The sequence below is a fragment of the Saccopteryx leptura genome, chromosome 10, assembly GCF_036850995.1.
Source record: "Saccopteryx leptura isolate mSacLep1 chromosome 10, mSacLep1_pri_phased_curated, whole genome shotgun sequence".
Lineage (NCBI taxonomy): Eukaryota > Metazoa > Chordata > Mammalia > Chiroptera > Emballonuridae > Saccopteryx > Saccopteryx leptura.
The window spans coordinates 56,778,271-56,797,833 of record NC_089512.1 but is presented as its reverse complement, the minus strand read 5'-3'; the positions used below and the strand labels follow the sequence as shown (position 1 = coordinate 56,797,833).

At 41.3% G+C, this 19,563-nt stretch overlaps 1 protein-coding gene and 1 non-coding gene across 31 annotated transcripts in view; both read left to right on the top strand.

Annotated features, from left to right (window-relative positions):
• PBRM1 (polybromo 1) overlaps positions 1 to 19,563 on the top strand; it is a 155,405-nt gene that overhangs the window by 100,831 nt on the left and 35,011 nt on the right. For 18 of the 30 annotated variants that reach the window (XM_066350677.1, XM_066350670.1, XM_066350661.1 and 15 more), the window contains one exon: positions 17,592 to 17,737. In XM_066350677.1, the coding sequence (XP_066206774.1) occupies positions 17,592 to 17,737 (146 nt within the window). Of the gene's footprint in view, positions 1 to 17,576; positions 17,738 to 19,563 lie in introns of all 30 variants that reach the window. The other 12 variants (XM_066350658.1, XM_066350660.1, XM_066350675.1 and 9 more) reach the window with 1 other exon arrangement.
• LOC136382654 (U6 spliceosomal RNA) lies at positions 4,510 to 4,616 on the top strand. Its single transcript, XR_010747280.1, has one exon. It is a non-coding gene; the product is annotated as a U6 spliceosomal RNA (small nuclear RNA).

The window sequence follows — 19,563 nt, the reverse complement described above, 5'->3', positions numbered from 1 at the left end:
AATATAAATTACTAAAATGGTTTCAAGAAGAGATATAACAAGCCTGACCAGGCTGTGGCACAGTGGATAGAGCATCGGACTGGGATGCAGAGGACCCAGGTTCGAGACCCTGAGGTCGCCAGCTTGAGTGCAGGCTCATCTGGTTTGAGCAAGGCTCACCAGCTTGGACCCAAGGTCGCTGGCTTGAGCAAGGGGTTACTCGGTCTGCTGAAGGCCCACAGTCAAGGCACATATGAGAAAGCAATCAATGAACAGCTAAAGTGCCACAACGAAAAACTGATGATTGATGATTCTCATCTCTCTCCGTTCCTGTCTGTCTGTCCCTATCTATCCCTCTCTCTGACTCTCTCTCTGTCTCTGAAAAAAAAAAAAAGAGATATAACAATAAGTGAACAACAATATGAAGACATTTTTTAAAAAGGTCAGTGCTGGCCCTGGCTGGTTGGCTCAGTGGTAGAGCGTCGGCCTGGCGTGCAGAGGTCCCGGGTTCGATTCCTGGCCAGGGCATACAGGAGAAGCACCCATCTGCTTCTCCACCCTCCCCCTCTCCTTCCTCTCTGTCTCTCTCTTCCCCTCCCGCAGCCGAGGCTCCATTGGAACAAAGATGGCCCGGGCGCTGGGGATGGCTCCTTGGCCTCTGCCCCAGGCGCTAGAGTGGCTCTGGTCTCGACAGAGCGACGCCCCGGAGGGGCAGAGCATCGGCCCCTGTTGGGCAGAGCGTCGCCCCCTGGTGGGCATGCCAGGTGGATCCCGGTCGGGCGCATGTGGGAGTCTGTCTGACTGTCTCTCCCTGTTTCCAGCTTCAGAAAAATACAAAAAAAAAAAATTAAATTAAAAAGGTCAGTGCTAACCCCAAGGAATACTCAGATCAGATAATTTATATGTGAATTCTTTTAACCCTTTAGGGGCCCTATAATTATAATGTTTAAATTATTTCAAAAAAAAAATTATTTCAGAGCATGGAGAACAAAGAAAACTTTCCAGTTTGTTTTACAAAGCCAGAATAATCATGATTCCAAAACCTGACAAAAGAAAAACAAAAACAGCAGTTCAGTCTCATGAATTTTGATGCCAAAAAAGAAAAAGAAAAAAACTTGGGAAAAGTATTTTTTTTTTTTTTTTAAAGGTTGAATTGTTTAATTTTATTTATTTTTTACAGAGACAGAGAGTAAGTCAGAGAGAGGGATAGATAGGGACAGACAGACAGGAACGGAGAGAGATGAGAAGCATCAATCATTAGTTTTTCATTGCGCGTTGCAACACCCTAGTTGTTCATTGATTACTTTCTCATATGTGCCTTGACCGCGGGTCTTCAGCAGACCGAGTAACACCTTGCTGGAGCCAGCGACCTTGGCTTCAAGTTGGTGGGCTTTTTTGTTCAAACCAGATGAGCCCACGCTCAAGCTGGCGACCTCGGGGTCTCGAACCTGGGTCCTCTGCATCCCAGTCTGACTCTCTATCCACTGCGCCATCACCTGGTCAGGCTAGAGAGAGACAGGAGTGGGGGAGAGAGATGAGAAGCATCAACTCATAGTTGTGTCACTTTAGTTTATTATTGATTGCTTCTCATATGTACCTTAACCAGGGATCTCCAGCCAAGTCAGTCACCCCTTGCTCAAGTCAAAGACCTTAGGCTGAAGCCAGCAACCTTGGGTTTCAAGCTAGTGACCTTTGGGCTCAATGCAACAACCTTGGGATTGTGTTGATGATCCCATGCTCAAGCCAGTGACCCTGTGCTCAAGCCTACAAGCCTGCACTCTAGCCTCTGATCTCAGGATTTCAGACTGGTGCCCTCAGCGTCCTGGGTCAATGCTCTATCCACTGCACCACCACTGATCAGGCATTTTTAGTTTTTAGATGGATATTTCCTCAAAGTAATTTTTTTTTAGATGAGAGGAGGGGAGATAGGCAGATTCCTGTATGAACTCTGACTGGGATCCACCTGGCAATCGCCGTCTGTGGCCAGTACTTGAGTACCGTGATATTTTTAGCACCTGAAACAGACGCTTGGACCAACTGAGCCATCCTCAGTGTGTGAGGCCACGCTCAAACTAATTGAGACACTGGCTGTGGGAAGAGAAGAGGATGAGAAGGGGGAGAGGGATAGGGAGAGAAGCAGATGGTGGCTTCTCCTGTGTGTCCTGACCAGGAATCGAACCTGGGACATTCATACGCTAGGCCGACACTCTACCCACTGAGCCACTGGCCAGAGAGCATGTTTTGTTGTTTTTTTTTTAATTTTTTTAGTAAAAGAGAGAAAGAGAGGAGGAGGGACAGATACAGATAGACAAGAAGGGAGAGAGATGAGAAGCATCAACTCGTAGTTGTGACAGTTTTAGTTCATTAATTGCTTTTTCATACGTGCCTTGACTAGGGGCTCCAGCTGAGCCAATGACCTGTTGCTCAAGCCAGCAACCTTGGATTCAAGCCAACAACCTTTGGGTTTAAGCCAGTGACTAAGGGGTCAAGTATGTGATCCCACACTCAAGCCAGTGACACTTGTGCTCAAGCTGGTGAGCTAAGCTCAAGGCGGATGAGCCTGTACCCAAGCTGGCAACCTCGGAGTTTCAAATCTTGGTTCTCAGTGTCTCCCAGGCCGACGCTCTATCTGTTGTCCCTCTACCTAGTCAGGCCAAAATGATTTTTTTTAAATTATTTTTATTCATAAAGCCTGTAAAAGAAATTTCTCTTCAAGTTATACATGACAGAGTTGCTTGCCTGTGCTATTACCTATATTTTTCTGAAAGCAGCCAATGTAAGTACACAAATAAAAGTAATGAAAATATTGACAATAAAGAGGCAAGAAATTTTTTTGTGCAGATAATGGGGAGAAATTAGAATTTTTTGAAACAAATAAGTAGAACTTTCAAAATCTTTATGCAAGTCAATAGCTTTATTATATAAACATAATAATTCATAAGCCTTTTGAAGGGAAAATGAAAACACTGAATACTGTTTAGCAGCTTTTAGAAAATTATGTGGAAGAAAATATCTGCATTAACAACAAAATATGTAAGAATTAACCTTAAAGGAATATATGGAACCTGTGAGAAGAGAAAACATCAGTCTATTGAAGGCCATAAAAGACTTGAATAGATTTGTTTTTGGAATTCAATAAAATTATTCTAGCATTCTTATGAAAGAGTAAGTATGTGACAGTCACCAGAAAAAGAAAGAAAAAAAAAGTAATCAGGAATGGTTTTATAGCATTTGAAATATTGCTCCCTGGTATATGTATTCCAAAGAAAACAAAAAAGAAGAACGGGCCTCACCTGTGGTGGCTCAGTGGATAGAGTATCAACCTAGAATATTGAGGTCACCCATTCAAAACCCCAGGCTTGTCCGCTGAAGGTACATATGAAAAGCAATCAATGAACAAATAATGTGAAGAAATTACGATCTCGCCTGACCTGTGGTGGTGCAGTGGATAAAGCGTCGACCTGGAAATGCTGAGGTCACCGGTTCGAAACCCTGGGCTTGCCTGGTCAAGGCACATATGGGAGTTGATGCTTCCAGCTCCTCCCCCCTGTCTCTCTCTCCTCTCTCTCTCTGTCTCTCTCTCTCTCTCCTCTCTAAAATGAATAAATAAAATAAAAATTTAAAAAAAGGAAAAAGGAAAAAAAACAGTTTACTTTAAAAAAAAAAAAACAATTACGATCTCGCTCTTTCTCCTTCTCTAAAAAAAGGAAGAAGGATGCTTTATACTGTCAGATGTTAACATTTTACAAAACTACATTGAAATATTGAGATACGGCCCTGGCTGGTGGTCTCAGTGGTAGAGTGGTAGCCCAGCATGCAGATGTCCTGTGTTCAATTCCTGGTCAGGGCACACAGGAGAAGCACCCATCTGCTTCTCCACCCTTCCCCCTCTTGCTTTTTTTTCTCTCTCTCTCTTTCTCTCCCCCTCCTGCAGCCATGGCTCCATTGGAGCAAGAGTTGGTCCTGAGCGCTGAGGGTGGCTCCATGGCCTCCATCTCAGTCACTAAGAAGAGCTCAGTTGCTGAGCAACGGAACAATGCCCTAGATGGGCAAAGCATCGCCCCCCAGTGGGCTTGCCGGGTAGATCCAGTCAGGGGGTGCATGCGAGAGTCTGTCTCTGCCTCCCCTGCTCTCACTGAGTAAAAAGAGAAAGAGAAAAAGAGAGAGAAAAAGAAAGGAAAGAAGGGAGGAGATAGGGAAGGGAGGAAAGGAAGGGAGGGAGGTAGGGAGGGAGGGAAGGGAAGGAGAGAGGGAGGAAGGGAAGGTGGGAAGAAGGGAAGGGGAAGGAGAAAATTAAGATCCTAGCTCAGGACTAGTCAATGGAAGGGAATAAGCTTTTTATAATTAAATCTAGAATATAAAGATAGTATTTTAAATCAGCAGGAATGTATGGAATCAAATACTTGAAAAACTGGTAGCCATTTGAAAAAGAAAAGAGAAAAATTGCCTGCACTCCCCGTTACTTCATATCCAAAATAAGTAAGATATAAATATAAATATAGAAACAGTACTAACTAAAAAGGAAGTGTAGTGATCTCTTCGGCAGCACATATACTAAAATTGGAACAATAAAGAGAAGATTAGCATGGCCCCTGGGCAAGGATGACACACAAATTCGTGAAGTGTTCCATATTTAAAAAAAAAAAAGGGAACTAGTTTCTAATTTACTATATTTACCTATAATCTTTTGTTCATTTATAAGCTTAGAATGGTTCTTTCTATGCTATGATATATAATTCAGTAGCCATAAAAGAAAACATTGATCATTTTGTCAATTTATATTCGAAAATAAGAATCAGTTTAATAAAGTAGTATAAAGACTAGTATTTCTAGCCTGACCAGTGATGGCTCAGTGGATAAACAATTGACCCAGAACACTTACGTTTCCCCAGTTCGAAACCCCGGTGTTGTCAGCTTAGCTGGAGCCCCCTCCCCTTTGGTCAAGGCACATATATGAAGCAATCAATGAACAACTAAAGTGAAGCAACTACAAGTTAATGCTTCTTCTCTCCTCCCTCTTTCTCCATTCCTATCTCTAGTTCTCTCTGATTCTCTATCTCGCTCTCTCTCCAAAAAAAAAGACTACTATTTTTGATATACAAAGAGCTCTTTGAAGTCTAAGAAAAAAAATGACCCTATAAAAATGGGCAAAGGACCACATAGATCATTTATAGAAGGAAATCAGCCAAATGACATAAGAAAAGTGTTAATCTAATAGCTTCAAATGCTTAACAAATTGGCAAGAATTATAAAGATATTCATGCAACCTGGTGTGAGGCAGCACACTATCATCTCCTGTTGATAACATTCCCTTTGACCAGGCATTTTGATGAGAGGAAATGTGCTCCCACATAGTACTCAAATTGGTACACCAAATGATTTTCTACAAGGAGTGACATTAGTGTAGTTGGTAAAAGCGAAAACCCTAGGCCAGGGGTCGGGAACCTTTTTGGCTGAGAGAGCCATGAACGCCACATATTTTAAAATGTAATTCCATGAGAGCCATACAACGACCTGTGTACATTAGGCATTATCCAATAAAAATTTGGTGTTGTCCCGAGGACAGCTGTGATTGGCTCCAGCCACCCACTCATGAATATGAGCGGTAGGAAATGAATGGATTGTAATACATGAGAATGTTTTATATTTTTAACATTTTTTTTTATTAAAGGTTTGTCTGCGAGCCAGATGCAGCCATCAAAAGAGCCACATCTGGCTCGCGAGCCATAGGTTCCCGACCCCTGCCCTAGGCCAAACCCAAATGCCCATGAATAGGAATAAGTTATCATACTTTCATATACCGCAAACTGTAGCCATTGAAAGGAATAAAGGTAGGTCTGTTAATAACATTGAAAATTTTCCAAGTTATGTGAAAAGAAGTTGTCATAAATTTACAGGTTGCAAAATGAGATGTGGTTCATTTTTCAAGAAAAACAAAAATGTATGTATGAATGTAGAAACAACATGGAAAACTATGTACTAAACTGGATGGTTATCTCAGGTTAGATAACAGAAGACTTTCCTTTTCTAAGTTTTACATGCTCTGATGTTTGAATTATTTTCACCAAATATACTTCTTTTATATAATCAAGAAAGACAGAGTTTTAAAATTATTAATGTAAAAACTGGAAAAAATTGAATTCTTAGTATCTTAGGAAAAAATACTTAATTTTCATTTCACATTTCTATTGTGTTTTACTGCTTTCCTGTGACCAGTCAGAAGTGCACCATGACTTTACGGACACACTGTATTTCTTACATTTTACCAATAATGTGGGAATCGTAGAGACGTTAATTTTAAAGGAAGAACTATCAATGAAAGCCAATGTGAAATTAATTTAGATTTGTTATTTTTATTAGAATTCTTAAGTCCCCAGGGTCCTCTCTGCATATGAGTTACTGTTTTGTCTCATTATTTTGATATTGCACAGCCAAGGCAGGTCATTCCAAGAACTTTTTTAAAAAGTAACTTTAGAACAGAACCTATTCCTAAAATAAAAAGGTATTTTTTTTTCAATTTTGTTTAGAAAATTAAATTTAGCAGGGTGACATTGATGAATAAGAGTACATAGGTTTCAGGTAAACATTTCTATAGCATTTGAACTGTTCATTATGTTGTATACCCATCACCCAAAATCAAATCATTTTTTGTCACCATATATATATTTGTCCCTCTTTACTTCTCTTTCCCCAACACTCCCCCACCAAGTATATATAATACTCTTTAGATCTATCCATGTTGTTGCAAATGACAAGATTTCTCTTTTTTTATTAATTTTAATGGGGTGACATTGAAAAATGAGGGTACATATGTTCAGAGAAAACATCACCAGATTATTTTGACATTTGATTATGTTGCATACCCCTCACCCAAAGTCAGATTGTCTTCTGTCTGGTTTTCTTTGTGCCCCTCTCCCCCTCCTGCTCCCCCCCCCCCCAAGTTACCATCACATTCTTGTCCATGTCTCTGAGTCTCATTTTTCTGTCCCATCTATGTATGGAATCATATAGTTCTTAGTTTTTTCTGATTTACTTATTTTGCTTCATATAATGTTATCAAGGTTCATCCATGTAAATGGTCCAATGTCATCATTTCTTATGGCTGAATAGTATTCCATAGTATATATGTACCAAAGCTTTTTAATCCACTTGTCCACTGACATACACTTGGGCTGTTTCCAGATCTTCGCTATTGTGAACAATGCTGCCATAAACATGGGGGTGCATTTCTTCTTTTGAAACAGTGCTATGGTGTTCTTAGGTTATATTCCTAAAAGTGGGATAGCTGGGTCAAAAGGCAGTTCGATTTTCAGTTTTTTGAGGAATCTCCATACTGTTTTCCACAGTGGCTGCACCAGTCTGCATTCCCACCAGCAGTGCAGGAGGGTTCCCTTTTCTCCACATCCTCGCCAGCACTTATTCTGTGTTGTTTTGTTGATAAGTGCCATTCTGACTGGTGTGAGGTGATATCTCCTTGTGGTTTTAATTTGCATTTCTCTAATGATTAGTGATGAGCAATTTTTCAAATGCCTATTGGCCATCTGTGTGTACTCTTTGGAGAAGTGTCTATTCATTTCTTTTGCCCATTTTTTGATTGGATTGTTTGTCTTCCTAGTGTTGAGTTTTACAAGTTCTTTATAAATTTTAGTTATTAACCCCTTATCAGACGTATTGTCGAATATGTTCTCCCATTGTGTAGTTTGTCTTTTTATTCTGTTCTTGTCTTTAGCTGTGCAAAAGCTTTTTAGTTTGATATAGTCCCATTTGTTTATCCTGTCTTTTATTTCACTTGCCCATGGAGATAAATAGGCAAATATATTGCTGCGAGAGATGTCAGAGAGCTTACTGCCTATGTTTTTTTCTAAGATGCTTATGGTTTTATGGCTTACATTTAAGTCTTTTATCCATTTTGAGTTTATTTTTGTGAATGGTGTAAGTTGGTGGTCTAGTTTCATTTTTTTGCAGGTACCTGTCCAATTTTCCCAACACCATGTATTAAACAGGCTGTTTTTACTCCATTGTATGCTCTTACCTCCTTTGTCAAATATCAGTTGTCCATAAAGCTGTGGGTTTATTTCTGGGTCCTCTGTTCTGTTCCATTGATCTATATGCCTGTTCTTATGCCAGTACCAGGTTATTTTGAGTACAGTGGCCTTGTAGTATAACTTGATATCAGGAAGTGTGATGCCTCCCACTTTATTCTTCCTTTTCAAGATTGCTGAGGCTATTTGTGTTCTTTTTCGGTTCCATATAAATTTTTGGAATATTTGTTCTATATCTTTGAAGTATGTCATTGGTATTTTAATTGATACTGCATTGAATTTATAAATTGCTTTGGGTAATATAGACATTTTAATGATGTTTATTCTTCCTAACCATGAGCACAGTATATGCTTCCACTTGTTTGTATCTTCCTTTATTTCTTTTATCAATGTTTTACAATTTTCTGAGTACAAGTCTTTAATCTCCTTGGTTAAATTTACTCCTAGGTACTTTATTTTTTTGGTTGCAATAGTGAAGGGGATTGTTTCCTTAATTTCTCTTTCTGACAGTTCATTGTTAGTGTATAAAAATGCCTCTGATTTCTGAGTATTAATTTTATATCCTGCCACCTTGCTGAATTCATTTATCAGGTCCAGTAGTTTTTTGACTGAGACTTTAGGGTTTTCTATATACAATATCATGTCATCTGCAAATAATGATAGTTTACTTCTTCTTTTCCAATTTGTATGCCTTTTATTTCTTCTTCTTGTCTGATTGCTGTGGCTAGGACTTCAGGACTATGTTGAATAAGAGTGATGAAAGCAGGCACCCCTACCTTGTTCCTGATCTTAAGGGGATTACTTTTAATTCTTGCCCATTGAGTATGTTGTTGGCCATGCATTTGTCATAGATGGCCTTTATCATGTTGAGGTATGTCCCCTGTATTCTCACTTGGCTGAGAGTTTTGATCATGAATGGGTGCTGGATTTTATCAAATGCTTTTTCTGCATCTATTGAAATTATCATGTGGTTTTTCTCCTTCCTCTTGTTTATGTGATGAATCACATTAATTGATTTGCGAATATTGTACCAGCCTTGCCTCCCAAGAATAAATCCCACTTGATCATGGTGTATGATGTTTTTCATATATTGCCGGATCTGGTTTGCTAATATTTTGTTGAGGATTTTAGCATCTATATTCATCAGGGATATTGGCCTATAATTTTCTTTCTTTGTGTTGTCTTTGCATGGTTTTGGAATCAGAATTAATGCTCGCCTCATAAAAGGAGCTTGGAAGTCTTCCTTCCTCTTGAATTTTTTTAAATAGCTTGAGAAGGAGTTAGTTTTTCTTTTAATAGTTGCTAGAATTCACTTGTGAAGCCATCAGGTCCAGGACTTTTCATTGTTGGCAGTTTTTTGATAACTGTTTCAGTCTCCTTTATTGTAATCCAGGGGTCCCCAAACTTTTTACACAGGGAGCCAGTTCACTGTTTCTCAGTCCGTTGGAGGGCTGGACTATAAAAAAAAGTAAGAACAAATCCCTATGCACACTGCACATATCTTATTTTAAAGTAAAAAGACAAATACAATATTTAAAATAAAGAACAAGTAAATTTAAATCAACAAACTGACCAGTATTTTAATGGGAACTATGCTCCTCTCACTGACCACCAGTGAAAGAGGTGCCCCTTCCAGAAGTGCGGCCAGAGCTGGATAAATAGCCTCAGGGGGCTGCATGCGGCCCGCGGGCCTTAGTTTGAGGACCCGTGTTGTAATCGGTCTGTTTAGGTTTTCTGATTCTTCCAGATTGATTTTTGGAAGATTGTATGTTTCAAGGAATTTGTCCATTTCTTCTAGGTTTTCTAGGTTTTTTGGCATACAGGTCTTCATAGTATTTTCTTATAATATTTTGTATTTCTGTTGTGTCAGTTGTTATTTCTCCATTCTGATTTCTGATTTTATTTATTTGAGTCCTCTCTTTTTTTCTTGGTGAATCTAGTTAAAGGTTCATCGATCTTCTTTACCTGTTCAAAGAACCAGCTCCTGGTTTCATTGATCCTCTGTATTGTTTCTTTAGCCTCTATGTCATTTGTTTCCACTCTGATCTTTATTATTCCCTTCCTTCTACTACATCTGGGCTTTACTTGCTGTTCTTTTTCTAGTTTGTTTAGATGCAGGGTCAAGTTGTTTATTTGAGCTTTTTCTAGCTTCTTAATGTATGCCTGTAGTGCTATGAACTTCCCTCTCAGTACTGCTTTTGCTGTGTCTCATAAATTTTGAGTTGTTGTATGCTCATTATCATATTGTTTCTCGGAATTTTTTTATTTCTTCTTTGATCTTATTGTTAATCCATTCGTTATTTAACAACCTGCTATTTAGTTTTCATGTCTTTGAGAATTTTTGAGTTTTTCTGTTGTGGTTGATTTCTAGTTTCATGCCATTGTGATCAGAGAAAATGCTTGATATGATTTCAGTTTTCTTAAATTTGTTCAGATCACTTTTGTGTCTTAACATGTGGTCTATCTTAGACAATGTACTATGAGCACTTGAAAAGAATGTATATTCTGCTGCTTTTTTTAGGATAAAAGGTTCTGAAGATATCTATTAAATCAAGTTGATCTAATATGTCCTTTAAGTCTGCTGTTTCTTTGTTAATTTTCTTTCTTGAGGATCTATCTAGTGATGTTAGTGGGGTATTGAAATCTCCTACTATTATAGTTTTGCTGTTGATCTCGCCCTTTATATCCATCAAATTCTGATTTATATATTTAGGTGCTCCTATACTAGGTGCATAGATATTTATAATGGTTATACCTTCCTGTGGGATTGCTCCCTTTATCATTATGTAGTGGCCTTCTTTATCTCTTAGTATAGCCTTTGTTTTAAAGCCCATTTTGTCTGAGATAAGTACTGCTACCCCACCTTTTTTGTCATTTCCATTTGCAGGAAATATTTTTTTCCATCCTTTGACTTTCAATCTATGTGCATCTTTTGTTTTAAGGTGTGTATCTTGTATGCAGCATATGTACGGGTCCTGTTTTCTTATCCATGCAGCTACCCTGTTTTTTTCTTTTAATTTTTTTTCCTGAAGCTGGAAACAGGGAAGCAGTCAGACAGACTCCCACATGTGCCTTACTGGGATCCACCCGGCATGCCCACCAGGGGGCGATGCTCTGCCCATCTGGGGTGTTGCTCTGTTACAACCAGAGCCATTCTAGCGCCTGGGGCAGAGGCCATGGAGCCATCCTCAGCGCCCGGGCCAACTTTGCTCCAAAGGAGCCTCGGCTGTGGGAGGGGAAGAGAGAGACAGAGAGGAAGGAGAGGGGTAGGGGTGGAGAAGCAGATGGGCACTTCTCCTGTGTGCCCTGGCCGGGAATCAAACCCAAGACTCCTGCACGCCAGGTCGACGCTCTACCACTGAGCCAACTGGCCAGTGCCTGTTCGGGTGTTTTTTTAATGGAGTTCTCTTTGTTTCTTGAACTTGCGAGTTTTTCCTGCATTAATTTAGCGAAGTTTTCAGCTATGATCTGATTGAACAAAGTTTCTATCCCTTGTTCTTCCTCTTCTTCATGAACCCCTATGATGTGGATGTTATTTCTCTTCATGTTGTCACAGAGCTCTCTTAGTTTCTTCAGACTTTTTGAATCTCTTTTCTTTTTTTCTGCTATTTATCTTGTTCTCTAACTCGCTGATTTGATTCTCAACTTCATCCATCCTGCTTTTAATTCCTTCCCTTATGTTCTTCATTTATGATATTGTATTTGTCATTTTTGACTGATTCTTTTTTATTATTTCACTGTCCTTTCTTACATTTGCTATCTCTTTATTTATGTGTTCATAATGACCATCTATTGTTCTAATATCATTGAGCATCCTAACAATCATTTTAAACTCTACATCTGGTAATTTGGTTATATCTGACTCATTCAGGTCCTTTTCTGGGGATTTCTCTTGATTCATTTGTGTTGCACTTCTCTGCCTTCTCGTTTTGTCTGTGTAAAAGAAGGTTTTGGCCACTGGAGTCCACTGGGTGTGGCCTCTGTGTTCCCTAGGTGTGGTCTGTCTGCAGGCCCGCCACCCCCTCGGCTGTTGCTGCCTAGGGCATTCAGGTATGGGTGTTGCCGGTGACTGCCCCCTGGGGCTGTTGCTGTGGTTTCCGCCTCTCCTTCATGGGAGTGGCTATGATCACGTGTTCGGTTGTACAAGCCTTGTTGGCCTTGGCCTTTGCACCGCCCCTGCAGGTGCTGTTATGCTCAGCCCTGAGGGCAGGGGTGAGTACCTTTGCTCAGCTGCAGGTCTCTGCCTGATTCCAGGCTTTTGCCCCACCCTTGCAGGAAGAGCCCACTTGTGGGATGGCTGTAAGCCTTGGCCCCACAGGCCGGGCAGGTTTCGTGCCCATGCTCAGTAGCGGGACTCCGCCTGTTCTGGGCTTTTGGCTCCACCCCTTTTGGAGAAGCCAGCTCCTAACTCAGGCCACAAGCCTCGGTTTTGCAGGCTGGGCAAGGCTGTGCTCCTGCGCCCTTGCTAAAGTGCAGGTCTCCGCCCCTTCCCCCGCAGGCTGGATTACAGGCGGTCCGCAGCTGGGCTTGACCACTTTTGCATGTCCCCTCCTCCCCAGCCAGGCAAGACTGAGCTCACACCTTGGCCTCAGTGGTGGCCAGCCAGCTTCCGCCCTTGCCGACAGAACCGCGCTTCCACATCCCGTCGCCGCCCACCCTATGGCGAGCCCTCAGCCATGTGGGTGGGGGCACTGCAGCTCAGACCCTAACACTCAGTACTGTAGACCCAAAAGCTCCCTCCTTCTAAGCGACTCTGCTCTGAGTGCCATGGGAGAGCTTGTTTGGCTGGTGTCCTGCTTCCCTTTGCTGGTATTGCTGTTTCCAGGTGAAATATTCACTTCAGATTTGGGAAGTGATTCATCCCAGAGGTTAGGGTGGCTGTCTCTCAAACTGTTTGTCCCTGTGCCTCCTAGATTACACTCTCTTCCTGCTACTCCGGTCCTCTCCTCTCTTCCTGTCCCCCGGATCCCCGGGTGAGTGGTTGTGAGAGAGGCTTTTTGCACGGTCTCTTTAAGAAGAATCCTAGGTCTGAGAAATCAGTCTCTTTCTCACAAACAGTATCCTGACTTGTTTCCAGCTAAATACTGTCCATACGCCTCTTCTAGGCTCTGGGGCTGCAGGTTGGGGCTTTGTTCCTGGGACTCAGGACCCGCCCCTCTCTGCTAAACTCACTTCCCACCACGGGAGTCTCTCCCGGCTGCCGTTCACTCCGGGGAGCTAGGCAGCCCTCTCCGTGTTTCCGCTTTTCCTACCAGTCTCAGTGTGCTTTCTTCAGTGTTCCTTGGTTGAAGAGCCCTCTTAGTTTAGTCCAAAGTTGTTTTTTCCAGATGATGGTTCTTAAAATTAAGTTTAATCCACTTTGGTTCTGGGAGATGGAAGTTGGTACATCCGCCTACTCCATTGCCATCTTGTCTTCTCGGAAAAGCCGGAAATTCCCGACTGATTCTTTTTTAATATTTCAAAATCCTTTTTTTATACTTGCTATTTCTTTATTTATGACCATCCATTGTTGTTCTAAGATCCCTAAGCATGCTAACAATCATTATTTTAAACTCTGCATCCAGAAGTTTGGTTATTTCCATATCACGCAGTTCATTTCCTGGAGGTTTCTCTTGTGGTTTCATTTGGATTGCACTTGTCTGTCTTCTCATTATGTCTGTGTGTTTGGGTGTATTGTTTGTAGAGCTGGTTGAGTCTAGGCTTAGTGTTGTCTGCCTCCAATTTTCAGTTGTGTTATTTCTAGGTCTTTTTGGGTTGGCATCAGCTGTTATTTGTAATCCACTATCGGACTTGGCTTTACTAGTAGAGCCACTTTGAAGTCTCTGTTCCCCATCTCCTTCTTTCTGCACAAACTAGCTTCTTCAGCACTCCTCCATCTTGGCTGCCTCTCCTCCACGTGGCCTTACTCTGCTCTCCTACAGCATGGGCTCCTCTTAGAATGTAATCTCACTTCTCGACAAGATTTCTTTTTTATGGCTGAGTAATATCCCATTTTGTGTGTGTGTACCATATTTTGATTTATCTGTCAATGGTTACCTAGGTTGCTTTTATACTATATCTTAGCTATTATGAATAATGCTGCAGTGAAAACAGGTGCACGTACCTTTCAAATTAGTGTTTTTGTTTTTCTCGAATACCCAGAAGTGGAACTGCTAGGTTGTATGGCAGATATAGTTTAAATTTTTTGAGAAACCTAAATACTATTTTCCATAGCAGCTGCACCAATTTACAATTCCACCAGCAGTGCACGAGGATTTCCTTTTCTCCAAATCCTCACCAACACTTGCTATTTGTTGTCTTTTTAATAATAGTCATCTGACAGGGATGAAGTGATATCTCATTGTGCATTTCCTTTATGATAGTGATATTGAGCATCTTTTCATGTGTCTGTTGGCAATGTGTATTTCTTTTATTTTTCTTTCTTTTTTCTTTTTTTTTTTATAAGAGACTGGAAGGGAGAGAGTTGAGAAGCATCAGCTCCTAGTGCATCACTTTCTAGTTGTTCATTGATTGCTTCTTATACTTGCCTTGACTGGAGAGGGGTGGTCATGCCAAGCCAGCAACCTTGGACTCAAGCCAGTGACCTTGGGCTTCAAGCCCTTTGATCTCAAGCCAGAGACCATGAGACCGTGTCTATGATCCCACGCTTGAGCCAGCAACCCAGTGCTCAACCTGGTGAGCCTGCGCTCAAGCCAGATGAGCCTGCCCTCTAGTCAGTGACCTTGGATTTTGAACCTGGGACCTCAGTATCCCAGCTCAATGCTATATTTAGTCACGCAGCCATCTGTATTTCTTTGAAGAAATATCTGTTCAGGTCCTCTGCCCATTTTTAATTGGATTGCTTTTATATTTGTTTTATTCATTGAGAGGAGGGGAAGCAGAGAGACAGACTCCAGCATAAGCCCTGACCAGGATCCACCCGGCAAGCTCACTGGGGGGCGATGCTCTGCCCATCTGGGGCGTTACTCCATTGCTCAGCAGCTGAGCCTTCTTAGGCCATGGGGCCTTCCTCAGTTTCTGGGGCTAACTTCCTTCAATCTAACCATGACTGTAGGAGGGGAAAAGAGAGAGAGAGAAGGGGGACAGTAAAGGTTGGAGAAGCAAATGGTTGCTTCTCCTGTATGCTCTGACCAGGAATCGAACATGGAACATCCACATACTGGGCCAATGCTCTACCACTGAGCCAACTGGCCAGGGCCATTTGTTTTTGATGTTGATTTGTATGAGTTCTTTATAAATTTTGGATATTAACCCCTTATCAGAGATACCACTTGCAAATAACTTTTCCCATTTGATAGGTTGCCTTTTTGTTTTGTTGATGGTTTCCTTTGCTGTGCAATAGCTTTTAGTTTGATGTAGTCCCATTTGTTTATATTTGCTTTTGTTGCCTTTGCCCAAGGGCACATATAAAAACAAATACTGCAAAGAATGATGTCAAAGAGTTGAGTCCCTATGTTTTAGGAATTTTATGGTTTCAGGTCTTACATTTAAGTCTTTAATCCCTTTTCAGGGAGAGAGACAGGAACATCTGTCCCTGTATGTGCCCCGACTGGGGATCGAATCCACAACCTCTGTGCTTCGGGACAGTGGTCTAACCAACTAAGCCAGTGGTCCCCAACCCCCGGGCCGCAGACCGGTAGTGGTCCGTGAGCCATTTGGTACCAGTTCGCAGAGAAAGAATAAATAACTTACATTATTTCCGTTTTATTTATATTTAAGTCTGAACAATGTTTTATTTTTAAAAAATGACCAGATTCCCTCTGTTACATTCGTCTAAGACTCACTCTTGATGCTTGTCTCGTAAGTTCGACAATTATATTTAAAAATACTACAGTTTTTACGCCGGTCGCATAACTTTATTTTGTGCATTTATCCATCCCACCCTAAAGGCCATTCCGTGAAAATATTTTCTGACATTAAACCGGTCCATGGCCCAAAAAAGGTTGGGGAGCACTGCACTAAGCCATCTGGCAAAAGCCCAGTTTAATTTTTTTGCCTGTAGCTGTCCAGTTTTTTCAATACCATTTATTGAAGAGACTATCTTTTCCCAGTTGTATATTCTTGTCCTTTTTTGTCATATATTAATTGGTCATAAGGGGTATTTTTAATCTCAGGGATTACTTTATATATAGCTTCCATTCCTTCAAGTGCTCCTTACCTAGCATTTATGTGAAACCTCTTTCATTCTTAAGGATTTTCTCCAAGGGCTATTTTAATCACTTTTGATGTCATTAAAATCAAAACATTAGATTATTTAGACATTCTAAAAGATTTTTTTTTTTAATTTGCAGTTTCAGATATCCTCAGAGAGACAGGGAGATGCAGTAAAATATTTTGGGTTTCTGGAGTTTCCTTAGCTTTTATACAATTTGCAAAGCATTGGTGGTATAGTGGTGAGCTTTGATGCAGTTTGTAGTTGGCATATTTAGAACACCTAACACTAGGCTCATTAACTGATGGTTCCCAGTAAATTTTGTTTCTTATTTCCATTAGTCAAAAGTTCCTTTTTTGGGCAGGAGAGGCCAAGACTGTAAAATAATGTTGAATATTTCTACTTTTCACAAACCAGGCATTTTTCTGTGTATCTTCATGAATTGTGTTATTTAAGCTTCTTAACCTCATCTAATGGATGAGGTCACTAAGGCATGCGGTTATTTGTCACAGCAAAATTACAAGTTTGTGCCCTGGCTGGTTGGCTCAGTGGTAGAGCGTCGGCCTGGTGTGCAGGAGTCCCGGGTTCGATTCCTGGCCAGGGCACACAGGAGAAGCACCCATCTACTTCTCCACCCCTACCCCTCTCCTTCCTCTCTGTCTCTCTCTTTCCCTCCTGCAGCCAAGGCTCCATTGGAGCAAAGTTGGCCCAGGCGCTGAGGATGGCTCTGTGGCCTCTGCCTCAGGCGCTAGAATGGCTCTGGTTGCAACAGAGCAACGCCCCAGATGGGCAGAGCATCACCCCCTGGTGGGCATGCCAGGTAGATCCCGGTCGGGCACATGTGGTAGTCTGACTGCCTCCCCGTTTCCAACTTCAGAAAAATACAAAAAAAAAAAAAAATTACAAGTTTGTGACAGAACTTGTAATTTATTCAAAAACAGAATATGTGTGTTTAGGTTGCAGAGGCAATGCTATTCTTTTCTATGTTGGGGTAAATGAAAATGATAAATTTTAGTCATTGTTAATGGTAAGAAATTGAGAGCTCTGTAAGTGTGGTGAAAAGAAGGCTTTTTAGAATTTGCTTCTTATACACTGTAATAATGCATGAATGAGGCTGCTTCTGAATGCTAAGTCATCTCTGGTGTTTTTTAGCTAATGGTTATGGGAATAGAGGAAGGAGGAAAAAATGATAAAAGCATTCTGGAGTAAAATTTTCTAAAAACTAGAAATTTAAAATAGGTGCAGTATTTGATAAGATTTAGTTTGATTTTAGTAACCTAATCTTTTTTGGTTTTTCATCAAATTTGTATTTATTGTTATTTTTTCTTTTATGTTAATATGAAAGGAAGTCTTTTCTTACCTTCTCTATCTACTCTGATCATCAGCTGCCTATCTTCAACCAGTTTCCTTTACAACAGGAGAAAGAAGATGTTCCTGTGGAAATGTCCAATGGTGAACCAGGTTGCCACTATTTTGAGCAGCTGCATTACAATGACATGTGGCTGAAAGTTGGCGACTGTGTCTTCATCAAGTCCCATGGCCTGGTGCGCCCTCGAGTGGGCAGGTGAGCATTATTGAAATAGGGGCGATGAGGTTGAGTCTGAGATATGTGGAACCAGTAAAAAAAAAATTGATCACTCTTCACAATGAAGACAAAAGTCTCTTCCCAAGTACCAGCTTTCTCTCACATCACACTTCCCTGCTCTTTCCTCTAGTCATACTTCCTCTTTGTCTTCCTCCCATAAAATCTTTTTTTTTCTTCTATCACTTACTAAACAGTCAACCCAGAAATCTCCCTTCCCAATTCAGATGGTGAACTCCTTTAGCTTAAATTTAAAATGATACTCCTTAAGGAAACCTGTCCCCTCCAGACTGGGTTAGATCCCTCGTTATACATTCTTTTTTTTTTTTTTTTTTAACAGAGACAGAGAAAGAGTCAGAGAAAGGGGTAGACAGGGACAGACAGACAGGAACAGAGAGATGAGAAGCATCAATCATTAGTTTTTTGTTGTGCATTGCGACATCTTAGATGTTCATTGATTGCTTTCTCATATGTGCCTTGACTGTGGGCCTTCAGCAGACTGAGTAACCCCTTGCTCAAGCCAGCAACCTTGGGTCCAAGTTGGTGAGCTTTTGCTCAAACCAGATGAGCCTGCGTTTAAGCTGGCGACCTCGGGGTCTCGAACCTGGGTCCTCGGCATCCCAGTCCGACGCTCTATCCACTACGCCACCGCCTGGTCAGGCTCATTACACATTCTTAGAGCACCATTATTTTCTTCTCCTTGGAGCACATACCACATTATATTATTTTCAGGTTCTTTACTGGACTGCAAATGCCCTAAGAGTAGGGATACTCTCTTTTTGCTCTCCTTTACATCCCCTGTTTCAAACATAGTGCATTAAACATAGTAAGGGCTCAGATATTTGGATCAACAAATAAATGGATGAAAATATGTTTGGATGGCATAAAACAATAGTAAAGGAGTCAGGGACAAGGCTGGGCAGTTGAGGATAGTGTTTAAGAACAGTCATTGGTTCTAAGAGATCTTGGTTTTAAGTCCCAGCCCTGCTAGTTTCAAATGATTTGCGAATGATTCACCTCTCTGAGTCAGTATTTGTTTTATCATTCGCTAATCATTTATTACAAACCTCTTATTTGCCAAGGTCTAAGGATACATTAGTGAATAAAATAGACAAATATCCTTAGTCTCATGGATCTGTACTAGTGGGAAGACAAAAATAAACATCTTGAATAAATCAGGTGTATAGTACATATCATATTAAGGTACTTTCTCCCGCCTGACCAGGCGGTGGCGCAGTGGATAGAGTGTCGGACTGGGATGTGGAAAAACCCAGGTTCGAGACCCCGAGGTCGCCAGCTTGAGCATGGGCTCGTCTGGTTTGAGCAAAGCTCACCAGCTTGGACCCAAGGTCGCTGGCTTGAGCAAGGGGTTACTCGGTCTGCTGTAGCCCCCCGGTCAAGGCACATATGAGAAAGCAGTCAATGAACAACTAAGGTGTCGCAACGAAAAACTGATGATTGATGCATCTCATCTCTCTCCGTTCCTGTCTGTCTATCTGACTTTCTCTGTTCCTGTAAAAAAAAAAAAAAAAAAAAGATACTTTCTCCCCTCAGGTGAATGGCCAAATGTTTATTTCTCTTTTTCCAAGTATCTTTTCATGTGTTTAAAAGGGGGGGTGCGGGAGAATCAAGAAAATTGGTTTATCAAAACTACCAGTGAGGCCCTGGCCGGTTGGCTCAGCGGTAGAGCGTCGGCCTGGAGTGCGGGGGACCCGGGTTCGATTCCCGGCCAGGGCACATAGGAGAAGCGCCCATTTGCTTCTCCACCCCCACCCCCTCTTTCCTCTCTGTCTGTCTATTCCCCTCCC